The sequence below is a fragment of the Marmota marmota genome, unplaced genomic scaffold (genome assembly GCF_001458135.2).
Source record: "Marmota marmota marmota unplaced genomic scaffold, marMar, whole genome shotgun sequence".
NCBI lineage: Eukaryota > Metazoa > Chordata > Mammalia > Rodentia > Sciuridae > Marmota > Marmota marmota.
In genome coordinates, this window is record NW_025999880.1 from 5,765,065 (window position 1) to 5,782,522 (window position 17,458).

Consider the following 17,458-nt stretch of genomic DNA (forward strand, 5'->3'; position numbering starts at 1 on the left):
GCACTCTCCCACAGTCTCAGTCTTCTGAGGACTTACCAACTCATTTCAGATAGTCTCATCACCAACAAGAACAGAACATTTTGTATCTTTCCCATTTTCAAGATGGCTTTGATTTTTTTTTTCCTTCTGGTTCTGGGGCAAGGAATGAACATTTTCTAAGTGTCAACTCTACACTGCGTACCTTATTTATATTGTCTCACCTGACCCACACAACTGTATTATCCTCATTTTTTTAGGGGCAGAATCAAAGCCCAGAGAGATTTACAGACTTTCCTAAGGTCACAGAATGAGTGTCAGGACTGAGTTCCAAACTAAGTCCCTCTGAGCCCAAAGCCTGGGCTCCCAAAAAACCACATGCTTCATCCATCACAGCAACGCTCTTGTCTGAATCCAAACTGCACTGTAATTCTGCCCAAGTGGTAGGCATTTACATACAACACACACACACCCCTGAGTATAAAGTCATTTGTATTCCTTAAATATTACATAAGAAAAACAGGTAAGGCAGTAGACTTGCAGCACTCACGACTTCAGCCACCACACGCACAGACGGCCCATCCTGTGTGGCAGATGCCATTCTAAGCACTTTATCCTGGGAAGGAGATACTATCATTCTGTCCATTTCACAGATGATAAAAATAAGGGACTGAACCCTTAAGATGACTTGCCGGAGCCCACACTGCTGGTAAGGGGCACAGCAGGGACTCACACTTGGGGACCTGTTGAGGAGTCCCACCAAGCTGTACCACCCCCACACAAAGGAATGCAACGCCCAAGCCCATGACTAAAATGCAGGGCGAGGGGCCGGGTGGCACGGGGGCCTGCGGGTGGAGCTTTGTTTTCCCATATTCTCAGGCCCCAACCTGGCTGAAACCAAGTCATTCATTCCCAAGCTGGCTTCGGGATTTCTCTGTCATGAACAATTGTTCCTTTCGGTCTCTCCTGTGGATATCGGAGAGGAAGCCTGGAAGGCCCAAGGAGTCGTCTCTAGGCAGCTCTTTAAAGCCCTGCATAGGGGGAGATGTCTGTGGGTTGCTTGACTTGCAACCCACAAAGCACTTCCCTGACACTTGGGGGTTTTGTCTGCACAGCCCTGAACACACGGTCATTTCCCATTAGCACAATCAGTCCTTCTCTTGGGAGGCCCAGGAGGTCTGCACATCCTCGCTCCACCATCTCTTTACAGTTTGGCCTGGAAGGGCTCAGGCGGCTCCGCGGTCTCTTCCACTCTAATCCACCAGGGTCACGCAGGAGAGGGACAGCGGGAGAGCTGATGCTGGGAACGCTCAGGCTCTGGGCAAACAGGATGACGTGGCGATAAAGGCGATCACGACAGGCTAAACGTGGCAGCGTGCCAAACCAAGCTGCCCAGGCAGGACTTGTACTCACAAGAACTTTAATTGAATTCTTTCAGCAAGTGCAGCAGAAAAATTCATAATGAGGTTCCCCACCACCACCCCCACCAGGTCGGTCTGCTCCACAGTTGTGAAGATCCACGAAAAAAAAAAAATCATTTTTAACAAGGACATGGGACGCGAACGAACGTTAACCTGAACATCGTGTACTGCAGGGGAAAACAATGATCGGATCCAAGGATTTTTATTTTCAAAGCGATTTGAGTTAAGGCACTCTGCCATAATCAGCTTTACTACCCCTATTAGTACAGGAAAACAAGTTCCGAACCTGGCTCCCTAGTGAAAAATGCAAAATTTGTATAATTAAAATTATACTTGTGAAATTGAAACACACTTTAATTTCCTAAGGGCCCCCTAATCAAGTCAGAAGTTCTCACTAAAACCAATTATCTGCTTTGAAAACAGAAGAGGAAACATATATACATGGAGCAGTCGGTGGAAGTTCGCATCCCCATCCCTTCCCAGGATCCAGCATCCTCATCTGATCCGTCTTCCCCAGGTGGATGAGACAGGGAACCTACTGGCTGGTGTTCATAGAGCACTGCACATGTAAGTTGAGACACTTGTGTGTTTGCCTCTAGCTATGAAAATGACATATTCGGGAGCTGTCCCAGAGGAAACAAAGTGGAGAGCTACAAAAAGGGGCGGTATCAGCAGCACACGCAGTTTCCACCCAGCCTGGCCCAGCTAGCTCTTGTCCTAAGAGCTCCCGGCAGGTTTGCAAACACTCGCCCATTGCAGGGCACATGCTGAGCCAATCCATGATGGGGAAGGAGACAAAGGTACAGCTGCCTTCCTAACAAAGCCAGGGACTCCCTAGGGCTTGTCCAGGAAGCCAGGGACGCCTGGGTTTCTCACCTCCTTAGCCAGGTAAGTGACTCAGAATGTTGCCGTTTTTCTTGAGTAACTAGAAAAATCTTGCACAAGGGCAACATGGAAATACAGAATCCTCTCCAAGACACTAAAATATTTAAGAAGAAGTTGTTGCAAAGATCCATTTATACCATCTCCATGAAGTACTATCTGTCTAGAGCCTTTGGGGGATTTGAAAAAAAATAAAATAAAAAAGGATTTTTTTTTTTAAAGCTGTACACCAACAGGTTTTCTCTTCTCCTCTCCCTGGAATCCATTTTAGAAACGAGACTCCTGGTTTTTCACACTCCCCCCTGGGTGTTCCCACCGGGGAGGCTGGCCTCCTGTGGCCCCCACCCTGACTGCAGCAAAGTGCCTCCAGGGTTAAAAACAGCAAGTGGAAACAGAGGACACCACATGTCACCCACAGGAGTCTAAGTGGAGGACACTACAGTACACCCATCGGAGTCGGGCATGAAAACTTTCATTGGGAGACACACGAAACAAAGTGTGTGTGCATGCACAAACACACGCGGGCACCCACGCAGACGTGCAGGCGGGAACACGCTGCCGGGAGTGTCATGGGAACTGCGACTGGCTGGTTCTTTGCCTCCCTCCCACCAGAGCGGTCACCTCATTAATGTCACTCAGCATCACATTTTGCTACACTAGGTCTTTCTGCACTCTGTTCCCGTGGGCAGCCTGAGAGCCGGCTTCCATTGTAAACTTCTGTTCTTTGGGAAACTATCAAAAGCTTTGATTGGCGAAAAGGAAAAAACCTCTGCCAGGGCCTCTCTTCTCCCTCTCCCCCTCCTCCAGTGGCTTCTCTTTGGTGCTTTATTCAACATCACTACTCACACAAATCACGCTCTGAAAGTCGTTTACAATATGTCAGCTTAAAAAAGGGGAGAAAAAAAAAGAGAGATTGCAGTGGCCCGTCTATTTGCAATTGCCCAAAGAGAATAATTCATTTCAGTGGAGGATATGGATGAAGCCCTGAATACATTCCTACACCATTTCCTGCCCTTCAAAACAATAAAAATGTAAAAACCCAGAGGAAAGAAGGCCCCCCGAGGTGGCAGGAACGAGAATCTCTTGACCCCCAAGGAATTTATTCTCCTGGATCTTCTGAAGCACTCTCCCTAGAACGCAGCATCAAGACCATTTTATTAGATTTTTCTAAACCCTTGAAATTGTCACATAATTGAAACAGAAACAGCAATTTAGAGCTCTGAATGGATTTCTTAAAAAGAAGACTCTGTCCTGGCCCAGCATCCCTCCCCCCCCCCTTGGCCATTCTTGCCCCTAACCTAAATTTAAGGCCCTTCTACACAAAACCCTATTTATCTTTTAAATCCTCCCCTGCCATAAAAGTTACACATTCCCCTAATGCCTTAGATTTCAGGACATTTGGGAGAAACTCATCCCAGACAACAGGCTAAAAAAAGAATCCATTAGCATTAACTTGCTTGTCACAGCCAGTGACAAATAAATGAATGTGATGCTTTCAGATCAGTCATTGGTGGAACTACCCCCAGGCAGATAAAGACCAGGACTGGGAGAGAGAGAGACCTCTCACACAGCAGGGTCTCAGCTCTTGCCTAGCTGCTTCCCAGGACTTTACTCTCACAGGCAGCAAAAACACAGGCATCCATACAGAAAAGGAAATGAAATCCTAATGCCCGTGGAGCATGCCCGAGATAAAGGGTGCATGCTATCTCGCCTGGAGAGCCAGGACCCCATGAGCAGGCCAAGCCACTGACACAGAAAGCTGTGTGCTATTTCATCCATCACGAAAGAAAGGGGCAATGTGCCCATCAACCCACAGGCTGCCAGGTAAGGTCCTCATATGATCTGAGCAGTGCCATCACAGGACAGTCACAGATAACTAATTCTTACGCTGCACCAATGTGCGGCCACTCAGAGATGCCGTCTCATTTCACCCCCATCAATTCTACCAGGTAGGTACTACTGATCCCCCAATTAACAGGTAAAAATGGAGGCACAAAGCCAGTAAGTGATCTGTCCAATATTCTTGGATAAAATGTCATTTCCTATGCTAAACAGGCTCTTAGAAAACTATAACAAATTCTATTTCTTAGCCTGGGCATTTCACATTGGTCAGGCAAAGTGGGAGAGCTGAAACTCTACCTATGTGTGTTGGATGCAGTGGACCCAATTGTCAGGGATCCAGTTGTCTGGCTGGGATCCAGACAAACTTTGGTGCAAAGGCCAACCCCTTTCTTAGAATGGCCCCAGGAAAGCTGTTTACTGTCTCAGGCCTCAGTTTACCCATCTGTCAAGTGGAGATAATACCAAGAACTGCAAAAGGTCATTGTAAAGGTTAAGCTAAAGGAGATTAATACACAGCTGGGGCTGGGGTTGTGGCTCAGTAGTAGAGTGCTTGCCCAGCATGTGTGAGGCACTGGGTCTGATCCTCAGCACCACATTAAAAAAATAAATGAATGAATAACAAAGGTACTGTATTCATCTACAACTAAAAGAACTTTTTAAAAATACAAAAAAAAAAATTTAAAAAAGAATACATAGTTGGTACTCTAGCATACTCTTGTAATTCTAGGCTGAGGCAGGAAGATCACAAGTTCAAGGGAAACTCAGGCAACTTATTAGCAAGACCATGTCTCAGATTTAAAAAAAAAAAAAAAATGTTTTAAAGGGCTAGGGTGTAGCTAAGTGGTAAAAGTGTCACTGGGTTAAATCTCCAGTTCTGGGGCGGGGGGAATACAGAGGCTTAATACTATTTTGAATTGAAACTTTTCTTTTTAATTATTCAAAGTCTTAGAACTAAAAGCAGCACAGCAGCCAGGCACCCATCCTAAGAATAACTTTCTGAAGAGCTGAAAGCTTGGGCTACTTAACCTCAAAAGAAAGGGAGAATGGGGGATATTTTGTTATACTGAGGATGGAGAGGGACACCTGACCCAGAGGGACCAATCATCCTAGGCTGCTGCTCCAACGTGCCACAGTGCCTGGCCCCAAGAAGGCACCTCCTCACCTCTCACAGAAAACGAGATCTGATTCCTAAAATGCATGTTCCCCACATCAAGCAGCCACCAGCCACAGGAGACCCCAAGCACACACTTCCCAAGCAGTCACGTGTCAAGCTGCTTGGAACAACAGGACATGAGATTCCCACGAGGAATCTGTGATCTCCTCGTTGATAAACGCATCTCACAGTTCACATATGGTGAGGTTACCATCGCAGCTTAGACAAGGACAAACGAGAACTTTGGAAGTTGTCTACCCGGGGTTCCTTGTTGAGGAAGAGGAGGGGAAGACGGGAGGTAGAAACTCTTTGCAAGCTGCCATACCCACAGAGATCAGGGTAGGTAAGAGCATCACTCCTCAAGAAGAGTCTTGCCTGAGAGGATCCAGTCTGAATTACGCTTAGGTCCCAAGGCCAGGATGGGAAGCTCTCTGTGACACTACATCAGCCACAGTCCCATCAGTGAACCCCGGCTCTCCTAAGGATCCAAGAGGGCTCACAGCATCCCCAAGAACCTGAACACATACAATAGGCTCCCAGCCCCTGCCAAACAAAGCACAAGCCCATGTGTTCTGCCTGGCACACCCTTCCACAACCTACCCTAGGTGGCCCTGCGGCACACACCCTCTGGTTCCTGCTGCAAGGAAGGACTGAATTCCTGCCATTCTTGCTTTCTACCTGCTTTTCAGGATCTGGGGAAAAGACCACCTCCTCTGAGAAACTCAGATCTCCTTTCCTCTAAGTGCTATCCCAAGCTCAGCGAATCCTTTCCTGTAGCACAGGGTACCCCACCCCCCAATCTGTAACAAACATCCCTGGGCCCAACAACTGTGCCTCCTTTGTCATTTTGCTCTCATCCTATCTAAATGGAAGTCTAGGACGTACAAAAGTGCAGATGTAAGAGAGTTAAGAATTAGCAAGATACGCTTGTGTCCAGTGGAGGCAACCATCCATGAGCCTAAATACCATAAAACTCAGAACAATGTGCCTAACACAAACGCTGGTGCTGAGCAGAACCTGGTAAATAATTACTCAACTACCGAAAGTGACAACAGGAAGTATTAAAGCTAGGTCCCTCCCATTCCCACCATCACGCTGACTGGCTCTGGGGCTGACACCTGATAGCATGCACTACACTTACCAATTTGCTCTGAGCTTACTGCTCCACTAGAAGAAAAGCTCCATGAGGGCAGGGGCTTTGTCCTCTGCACCCTACCCCAAAGCCTCACACTGGTCTGGCACTGAAAGCCAGTGCTCAATGGTATTGGAAAATGAATGAGTGAGTGAAATGCCTAACACAACCCCTAACAGATTAGAGGTGCTTTGTGAGTTTTGTTACCTTATTATTGTTCAAAAAGCCACAACCAAAGAAAAGGTAAAGTGCTGTGGAAATCGAGGGAAAGAAGCATTACAGTCATGCACCATGTCATGTTGTGGTCAGGGGTGGCACCACCTACACAACAGTGGTCCCGTTCAATTATGCAGCCTGATGACATCTTGGCCATTTTAGTTCGTGTATGCGCAGTACCCTTTATGAGGTTTGCATGACAAAAATCACCTCATGACTCATTTCTCAGCATGTGGCCCCCATCCTTAAGCAAGGATGCAGGGCTGTGCTTCCAAGAGGGAGTGGGGATGGCTTGAGCCAGGCTTTGTCAAAAAGGGATCTGTTGTGTACACCAGCACGAGGAGATGGGGGTCCACAAGGCACCATGGATTCAAGGCAGTGGGAGGCAAGAGTCCCTCACACAGATCTTGAAGGACCTGAAGCATGAGGCTATGACATTAAGGCTGTGTTCAGTCGGCACCAGGAAAATCGGAGGGCTTCCAGAATCCCTGCAAATGGAGTTCACACACAGAGGGAACCATTACCCAAGCTCCTGCTAAATAAGAATCCAACAAGAGGGGGGGAGATGAGGAGCAATATCCCCTGGTGTGTTCCCTGGGCTTTCCAGCAAAGAATGTCCACGTTTAAAAAGCCAAAATAGGACATGAGAATGCACACCACCTAAAGGGGCACACAAGATGGTCAGCTGGAGCCTCCGCGGCTACCTTCCTCTCCCCGCTTTCCTGGGAGGAAAAGGAGGCTCACCTGTGTGTCAAGAAACACCTGACAGGGGGCCCAGGAGCTCTGTCATCTCTGCTGACTGACCTTAGCAAGGCAACGCCAGCACGGGAGGAAAGGCAAATCCTGGGAGAGGACATTTGTAGGACAAGGTGCCCCTCCTCCGCAAGCTGACACCTGCTCCCGACTTGGAAGGCAGGAAGGAGCAGTGCGCTCTCCCGACAAGCAAGAAGCTAAGCCACTAATCCCTCCGAGGTCCTCACTGGGGTGGAAAAGGGCCGCAGACACGCCACCACATCCTCGTGGGGACGAGAAAAGCCACCGACAGGTCGGTTAACAGTGGCTGCCAAAATGACGGCTGCAGATCACCCAAGATGGCAAGATGCTAGAGTGACCCGACCCGCCGCAGCACAGCGAGGGAAAGCCAGATGCAAGAAGCTCACCCTTCGCCCTTGAGAAGCTGCCAAGAAACCATTCCCCCGGAATGGGAGGTGTGCGTGAAATCGCCTGCGCTGCCACAGCACCCATCTGGATGCGTGCTTCAGAGAGAACCTTCCAGGGCCCTGAGGCCATATCAGAGGACAACACAAGGAACAGGAAAACCTGTCCACTAGCTCAACCCTTCCATACCTTAACCGTGGTGGGGCCCTGAAACAACCAACATAACACGACTAGGTGATAGATGCCTCCCCTGGGAAAAGGGCAGGCTCGACTCACATCATTCATTTAATTATTGAGCACTGACCGTCAACAGCTCCCTGCCACCAGGGAGCTTACGCTCCAAATGAGATTTTTTTTTTCCTGAGGGCATCCCACTATTGTAATTTTTCTCATTGTTGTTGTTGTTCTATTAAAATAATTCTATAACAAGCCGGACACAGTGGAACAGGCCTGTAATCCCAGCTACTCAGGAGGCTGAGGCGGGAAGATTGCAAATTGGAGGCCAGCCTCAGCAATGTTTAGCAAAACCCTATCTCCATTAATAAATAAATAAATAAATAGGTCTGAGGATGCTGCTCAGTGGTAGAGCCCTGCCTCGGTTCAATCCCTAGTACCACAAAATATAAGGGTTCTATAATGATAATATCACCAGACATTGGCTGGGTGCCACTTTGTACATGACTCTCAGCAAAGAATTTTATATTCGTCTTCTAAACAGTTCCACGTGATAGGTACAAATGTTCACATTTTTTTTTTTTTTACAGAGATGGAAACTGAGACTTGGAGGGGCAACAGGCTGAAGAAATGATCTCTCCAAGTCATCAGCTAAGGTTCTTGGCTCTAAAACCTTAAGGAGGCTCAAGATGCGCAAGAACTGAAGCGACACATGGCACCCCGTTAATATGGACGATGTTTATGTTTTTATGTATCAGTTTTTAAAAAAATTAATTCAAATTTAAAAAACAAAAATAGAACTTGAGGGGAATGGCAATTGGGAGGAGTGGGAAATGTGTTTTTATACACAAGGATAATTAGAACAGATGGCGAGTGACACCAGGCTCCACTCTCGCCGATAGATGCTAAGGAGCCTCTTGGTTCTTCCAGAGAAGAAAAAGCGGCCACAGACTCCAGTGAAACTCTTCCAGGCAGCCAACACTTTAGCCCAAAGGGGACAAAGGAAGGACATGGCATGATTGATCCCCATCATCCTCATTTCTCCAACAGCTTCAAATTAAGTCATCTTTTGAGAGTAGCATGACCATTTTAATTTTTAAAAAGACGAAGGAGTAGACTCTTACATATTTTACAAAATGAAGTAATCATCCGGAAAAAAAAAATAGAAAGATATTGAATGGACCCTCTTCTTCTCCTGATCAAAATGTACTTCACTAATTAACGGTCACCGGTCTCCAAAGAGTTATCCCTGGACTGGTTAATAAAGCTCATTATACCTCACTTGAGATGTGAACATGGACGTCGCAAAGGGTGATGACTGAATTGCAGGCTTCCAAACCCTTCCTTCCATCCCTCATTAAAATTCTGGTCAAAACAGATTTTTATTTATGATACATTAAAGAATATTATGACAGTACTAATACAAAATCTGTTCTTCACTGCCACAGATTTCCCTGCATCTTAAGTTACAGCTTCTTTCCACTAGCCTTGTTTTAACACCTCCATGGAATATTTCTCTGGGACCGCTAGAAAGCAGACAAATGAGTTTTAACTGAAAGGCAAAGTGACTTATCCTTTACTAGGTCCTCAGCCAGTCCACAAGGAGGGGTCCAGTTCACTGTGCCACTGCGACCTTTAAAGCAGACTTGTAGAAGTTACACTGAAGGTAGATAAACAATCAATGCATAGGCTTTCTTTGAAAGTTCTATACTCCTGCCAGCCCGGCTATGGTCCCCCAAAGTGACTTCAATCTGAAATGCTGGTGGCCAAGCTCAAATTCTGTTCAAAATAATGACAGACAGTAATGGCCTTTTCTCTCCACCCTGCTCCAAATCCCAACCACCACACACCTCGATGGTTCTCGGGGTGCCTCACCAGGTGCAGCAAACCAGAACAGGCTAAAAGGATCCCCCCCACTGAGTGGTTGGATGAAGCAAGAGTACATGACAGAGGCTGGGAATATAGCTCAGTTGGAAGAATGGGGATATTGCTCAGTTGGTGGAATGCTTGCCTCCGCATGCACAAGGCCCTGGGTTCAATCCCCAGCACCACAAAAAAAAAAAAAAGAGTACATATATCAGGCTCACAGAGCAGGATGATATCACAGGGAGAAGAGAAAGACCCTAATTTCAAACTGCAGAACTTCACAATGTGAAGTGTCTGGCTGTGGCTCTGCTCCTAGCACCCAGTTGGCCTTGACAGAGCCTGTCTCCTCCTCCTCCGTGATAGAGCAGGGAGGCCGAGTGGTACCCCCATAGGAAAGTACATGGTAAAAGGTCCAGTTCTGGAGCAAAGTTGTGTAGTGAATCTCCTGTACCACTTCTCAAGCCATCAGTGGCTCAGTTTCCTCATCTATATGCTGGAGATGATACTAAGACCCACCTTAAAGCCATGGTGGGAACTACGTGGATTAATGCACAGCAAGTCCTGACAACGGTTCCTGGCATGTACATTCACTTAGTATCATTATTATTACTTGAGCTCTCACAGGGCTGGGGTGAGGACCTAACAAAAAATAACAGTTAAAATGGCAGGTACTACATATGGTATCACTGTGCTCCAGGCCTTTTTTAAAGCACATTAATTTTATTTAATCTGTAGAAAAATCCTGTGAGAAAGCAAAACTGAGGTTCAGGGAAGTTAAGCAATTTTTCTAAGTTCACACAGCTAATGAGTGGCACAACTGGCATCTGAAGCCAGGCTGGGGAGCTTGCAAACATTACTACCCTCAGGATGATTAAACTGACAATCATAATGGTAATGATGAGCTGCAAAGCTCTTGCCATGAACCATCGTGACCTTTATTCTTCCCTAAAACCCTCTGAGGAAGCTACTGTCATCACTCCCATTTTACAGATGAGGAAACTGAGATAGAGAAGCCCTTTGTTAGGTGACAAGTGTCATTATTACAAATTCCCCAGAATTCCATGTTCCCCCCACCAACTAATGCACATTGGACCATTCATCTCTCAACAGCACAGAGGACTGGGAGATGTATGATTCCACAAGTTTGAGAAATAGTGTATCTTGTTTTCAAGTTGAATGTATCACCGAAAAAAAACAAATGACAGAATACATTAAAGTGAAATATTGCCTTCCTAGTTTAAAAAGAAAAAATGGGGGCAGGGGAGAGGTAGGGATAACAAAGGGGAAGAGAAAACAGGTCAAACCCATGCTTTAACCAAGTCAGGGATTTTTCCAGCTTCCCTCTAGGGTAATCTGATCCAAGTTTCTGAGTGATCAAATGACTAACCTGGAAATTTGAAGATTCACACTTACGGAAGAAACAGCAGTTCTTCCAAACCCAGGAAATACCGCTAAGCCTGGGAAGCCTTCTTAAATGTGAAGGATCACACAGTTTGGAAAGCAACTACACACATTAAGATGATCCCAAAGGCTGTGCTATGTACAGAAGTAATCTAACCTCTTCAGTCCGTTAATTCCTATCGTCTACTTAAGCATTGGGGGGAAAAAATACCTTAAGAAAATATGTCAGTATATTTACCTAAGGAATTCTGGTTCCATCTTTAAAAAGGAAGAGAAAGAAAGAATCACTCACTCACGTAGCAGGATCCAGACGTGAAATTCTCAAAATATCATCCAAAACAGCCCACTTTTTTCTGTGATAATGTACAAGACTGTTTTCCCCTTCATAGTTAGAAGGTTCCTCTCCAAGAGACTATGCTTAAAGAATTAAACTGAATTTGCAAAGAGCCACATAATCCTTTTCCTTTACGTCTTTCAATCTAGAACCTTCAACTCTTCCCCTTTCACCTGACAGGGTCAAGGCCACAGATACAGAAAAGTATCTCTTCCAAGGTTACACAAGGAAGCAGAAAGCATACCTCAAAAGTGCAAACTGACCACATACCCCCTAAGCCCTTCCGACCTAACCGTGGACTTCACGTAGCTGTGTCCTTGGGGCCACCTAGCAGGCAGGCTTAGTGAAAACTATGTTAACTACACACTTCTAAAAAAGTGCAGCCCTGTCTCAATCCTTTCAGCAAGTCTTGGAGTATCACTCCTTCGGGGTTACAACATTTCCCGAACTTGTCCGCCCAGGCACAAAATAAGCAACACTGTTGGTTTCAAGTTTGCCCTGATTTATCCAACCAACTTGAAGCCACGATATCCCCTGCTTCTGCTCTCAGACTTATGGCTTTAGGGGGTCTAGGAAGTTGTTTCCAAGCTAAATTCATTCTATTCCTCTCCAAAAACTCCAACTCAAGAGTACCCTCCAGAGTGAGAGTCACAGAGAAATGTTCCACTTTTCCCGATAGGATCTCAGCAACGCTCAAAAAATAAACAGAACACTTGCATAAATATTACAACAGACGGAGCCAACTCCTCCAGTTGAGGATCAGACTTGTCCCTCTCCCCAGCTGAATGCTCAGAACCCACCTGGGGACAGCAAACTTAGAGGCGCACTAGCCGTGGGGTTATCTCATTGAACCGCTGGTCTGCACTCACCACCGGTGCTAACACCCTAAAGTACAGCGGACATTGGGTTTCAACACTGCATGGTCAAAGCTCCATGGGAACTTGAAATCCTTACATCCTTTGCAAATCCTAAAATCCTATCACTGGTTCTCCTACTTACCTTGGGTTGCGCTCGGCGAGGAAATGCAACTTTGGGGTCAATCTGGGGGGAAAAATAGAAAAGTAGGAGTCAGTGAAATGCTAAGGAAAGGGGAAAAAATAGGATCAATCACCTAATTATTAATCACTCATTTCTCAGGCTTATATCTTGGCATTTATTAACTTCTTGGGCAACTGCAAAGTCCCTTCAATGCTGAGCTCAGCTTTCGTCATCCCTCCAAAATTGGCCTTTCTGAAATGCCTCATGGTGCATCTCAGTGTGTGACGCTCTTCATAAACCGGGTGTCATGTACCCTTATTTAGACAAGGGATTCTCTTCCACAGACACTGCCCAGTAAAAGCTACTCACAGCTAATCTGCAATGTGAGTCCAGGAGAAAAGACGGGAGCAAAGTCATCACTGAAAAAAAATCATAACCTGAAAATTCAACATAAGCCCTTCTAGCACCAAGTAATCAGATCCAACACAATGCTCTGCTTGAATTTTAGCAAAATAAAGTGACCCAGGATTAATCAAAAAGATCTGTTCCGTAGTTATACCTCAAAAGAAAGCAGGTGTCCAAAACTGCGGAGCTGGACTTGGTTCTTAAAATAATTTAAAAAGAAAGAGAAAAAATGCATCTGAACTAAATACACCCGGATAAAAAAACACACACACAAAAAAAACATATAGGGTAAAAATCTATGAGTGACCCGAGTTCAAATTAAAAAAGAAAAGGTCGGCCTGGCGAAGTCACAATCAGTGGTGGTTCCCACCTGTGATCCCACCAACTTGGGAGGCTGAGGAAGGAGGATCACAAGTATGAGGCCAGGCTCAGCAACTTAGCAATACCCCTGTCTCAAAATGAAAAATAAGAAGGGCTGGGGATGTGGCTCGGGTTCAATCCACAGCAGCACCGCAAAAAAAAAAAAAAAAAATTCAGAATCTAGTCTGAGAATTAGGGTATCCCCACCTCCACCTCCACCTCAATGGAAAAACTTCTCCACTTCAAATCAAAAGCCTGCAGAGCACATGATTCTCAATCAGAGACTAGTTTTTACAACTCAAAACAATTCCCACAGAAGCATTTGAATCCAACAGGCTGAAGTGAGGAGAAAAAAAAAAGTTACTGGGTAGATAAAAAGAAGAAAAAAAAAATATTTTCCATTGTAGATTTTCATCAAAATTCTAAATGTCATAAATCTTTAGATAAAATCCAACTCAGGGCATGAATACTGCTGCAAGTTATTTATTTAAAGGCTTTTGGCTTTTGCATTAAATTTTTTCCTTTCTAAAAAGTAAACCTGAATTTGTTTTCAGTTCTGTCATGGAGGGGAAAAAAAAATAATAATGCTTTGGGAAAAAGAGCAAAGGATGAAAAGCTCACCACTGATAGCTTCTCTGTTCTCTGACTTAACATGCCCTAGGACCCCGGGCAGTAAAGACGCACAAGGATTTATCGCTTTTATTAAGGTAGTTTAAAGACCTAATAAAAGTCTGTTTCGTGTTTTCTACCTTGAAGCATCACCTGAGAAATGAGAGATTACTTTTCAAACGCTAAAAGAGACCCCAAAAATCTCTGATCTAGAAACTACCCTTTCATAAAGATTAACATTACTGCATCTACAGGTGTGCCCAGCACTGACTAGAGCTCATCTACAAGAGAAATACAACAGGTGTGGATTTTCCATTCTGTTGACCAAACATAGGACAGACGCATCTGTTCAAAAACACTCTTCGAAAGGATTTTATTTATTTATTTTTTTTTAGCTGACCAGCACACAATTGTAAAAGAAGTCCACCTTGTTTTCGGGACAAAAGGTAAAGGGCACTCAAAGGAGAGTTCAGGAGGTGAGGGGAGACGACACAAGGAAAAAATGTGATACGCTTTAATAAAAAAACTAAAATGACAAAACCAAAAGCCAATTGGGAACTATACTGTGTGTGGTGACATCCACGCATGGCACTGAGGTCAGCGTGCAAAGTTTACACACGGAGATCTCTAAAGGAGAGGAGGGGTCAAGGCAAGATGGCAAATCCCAACCTTTTGTACATCCCTGTCAACTAGTTTTTAAAGATGAACAACAACAACAAAAAAAGAAAACTACCAAAAATTAAAACATTAGTTAGTTAGGTACAACTCTACTTACTGCATCTACAGTCCTCTAGGAAACACTAGGGTACTAATTTGGATGCGAATGGCCGTTACCTAAACAAAGCTTTTAAGGTAAGGGTAAACAAGATCCTCGTTTCCATGTCAATAAACCAACCGCCTTCTGCCTCCTGCACTGAACGTTGAAACAAAGTCAAAAGCTAGGTTATACTAAATAATAGCTACCACAACACGTCTACAAACAATTAGGGAGGGAAACTGTAGGCTATGCCCTTGACGCTGAAGGATTCGACCCACCAGCCACCACAGTAACCAAATTCTAATTCTCCTACCCAGGTGGGGAGAGGGGAGTGGACCAGAAATTCAAGAATTTGCCTTGAGATGATTTTCCTCATTAATTTTACGAGTTTTTTGAAATATCTAGCCAAGAAGTCAAGGAGGAAAAAAAAAATCCTCAGACATCCGTTATCACCCTACAAATGATTATTCCTCAAATTAAATTTTCTAAAAGTACAAAATGTCTGAGCCATAAGCTAAAATACTTCCAAGACAATTAATAAAGCTACTAAGTATGTGAGGTCTTTTCCTGGGGAGAGAGAGGGCAGCCCCTGACCTCTTTGATCAGAGAAAGAGGGTGAATTTGCAAAATCAATAAGAGTGCATATCAAAGGTTGTCAGTTTTTTTTTTCTTTTCTTTTCTTCTCTTCCATTCAGTGTTCCATTCCATTGGCTTTCAATGTTAAAGGCAAAAGAACCTAGAAGATGGCCTCGTTCTGTTTGTTTTACAGAAGAGGAAACTGAGGCCAGAGACAGGGAACAACTTGCCCAAGTCCATGATGGACCACTAGAAAGATAACCCCATCTCTAGCTCCATCCCTGGAGCCCACCATAGAGAAGTGGAGCCCCACGCTGCCCACCACTACATCCCAACATCACCTCGAGGCCTCTGTTTAAGCAGATATAAAAAAAAAAAAAATCGTGGGGAAATTACAGTAGACGAGACGTACAGGGAAGGGAGGAGAGGCAGGAAGCCAACACAGGGGCTTAAATAAAACACTGAGAACTCCCCAGTCTCCCCTAACATTACATTTATTATTACAGACTGACAATTCTTTCTTCCCTTCCTCTCTGACCTCACCCTAGCAACTTTTCCCCCTCTCCACTCTGGATTTTAAAAACTTCTAATGCTATAAAAGTACCCACACTCATATGAAAGGAGCCAAGAAAAAAAAGAAAGAAAAAAAAAATCACTTTGAAACCCAAGGCCTTATCAGGCTTCGGTTTCACGACATCTGGAGTCACCCCACTGGATGCCCAGCTTGGCTCTGCTAGCGACTCCTTTTCTTCTCAAACCGCATTCCAAATCCCAAGTGCACCAAGAGAAACCTGTTGCCTGGACCCAGGATGGGCACCCCCTCCCTCCCCTGCCACCCTGGCTTCCCTCAGCCGGGAAGCAGGCTGTGCCTCCAACAAGCCATTCCCACAGCCACAGTTGGTAACGCAGGCAGTGCTGGCTGACAAAGTTCCCTCTGCTCTCTGGTAGTTTCTCTGTATGGTCCCCCTGGCCGGGAGAATAGCCCCTCGGGGGAGTCAAATCCCCTCCTCCCAGACTCCCGAAGCTGCAATGGGACAGGCTCTAAAAGAAAACCCCAAACCCAGCCAATGCAGCAAACTTCTGAGCCAACTCGCTAGCTAGCTCGGTTTAAAAGTACCCATTTCTAGCACAGAAGCAAAAGACGGTGCTGTCCCTTTAAATAGGGCTGTCAATGCCCAGATCGTTCCTGAAAAGGGGCGAGCAACAACAACCACAACAACAACAAACAAACAAAAAGCAACCTACCGTCTTGGAATCTAACTCATGGTGGGGCTGACCTAATACTTTATCTACACTTGCTGGGTCTGCGAACGTGACGAAACCGAAGCCTCTGAAAGGAGACAAAGAGGGAGAAAAACAAACAAGAAAATGTGACACCATTGAAAGCAACAAGGAGTAAGACCTAATGCAGAAGGGGAGCAAAAGTTGCCCCACACACACCCCCATCCCGACGTCCCTCCCCTAAGTCTATTCTCCTGCCTACAGCCCTCTACCTCGCAGGAAGGAAAAAAAAATATCAAGGTTAATGGGGGAAGTGGAACGGGGGGGGGGGGGGGACGGGGGGGCAGGGCGGCTGGAGGTAACTTGGAAGAGGCTGGTGCCTCCACCCTGGCCGCCTCAGTTTCCTCTCCTCCTCCCTTTCTTAAGGCTTTGTTGTATTCCGGAGGGGGTCCGGCAACCCAGAGAGATTCACCCACCTTTCCAAGAGGGGACTTCAGAGTTTGGGGAGCTGGGAGTATAAGGAAGGCACACATTGGGGAAAAAAAAAAAAAAACTATGTGGAAAGTGAATGAAGCTGAATGTCATTTTAAACAAGAGAAAAAGAAGCAACGGGAAATGACTTCAAGCGAACAAGATGGGCATCTCTGTATTCAGAGTTCAGCCCTAATTAACCATAACCTTTGGGGTTATGGTGGGGTGGGGTGGGGGGGAGTGACGTTCCGGACCAGCCACGAGCCTGAGCCCCATTCTAAATCCGCTTAGCTACTTGCCGAAGACACCTCCAAAAAGTAAAAACTTAAAAAACTTTGTTCTAAAATAAAGGCAAAAAAAAAAAAAATCCCAGAGGGAATGGTTTACCTGGAAGCGTTTCGTAGTGGGAAATCTCTCATGACCATACATTCTCTAATTTCTCCAAATTTGCTAAAAATAGTCTCTAAGGCTATCTGTAGAGAGAGAAAAGAGAGAGATGGGGGGGGGGGGAAGGAGAGAAGTGTGG

At 45.4% G+C, this 17,458-nt stretch overlaps 1 protein-coding gene across 1 annotated transcript in view; it reads right to left on the bottom strand.

Moving 5' to 3' along the window:
• Positions 1-17,458, bottom strand: part of Msi2 (musashi RNA binding protein 2) — a 371,527-nt gene that overhangs the window by 353,338 nt on the left and 731 nt on the right. The window contains exons 2-4 of the mRNA XM_048788477.1: positions 17,320-17,405; positions 16,486-16,570; positions 12,555-12,596 (exon numbers count right to left, since the gene is read on the bottom strand). Of these exons, the coding sequence (XP_048644434.1) occupies positions 12,555-12,596; positions 16,486-16,570; positions 17,320-17,357 (165 nt within the window). The 5' untranslated portion in view covers positions 17,358-17,405. The remainder of the gene's footprint in view (positions 1-12,554; positions 12,597-16,485; positions 16,571-17,319; positions 17,406-17,458) is intronic.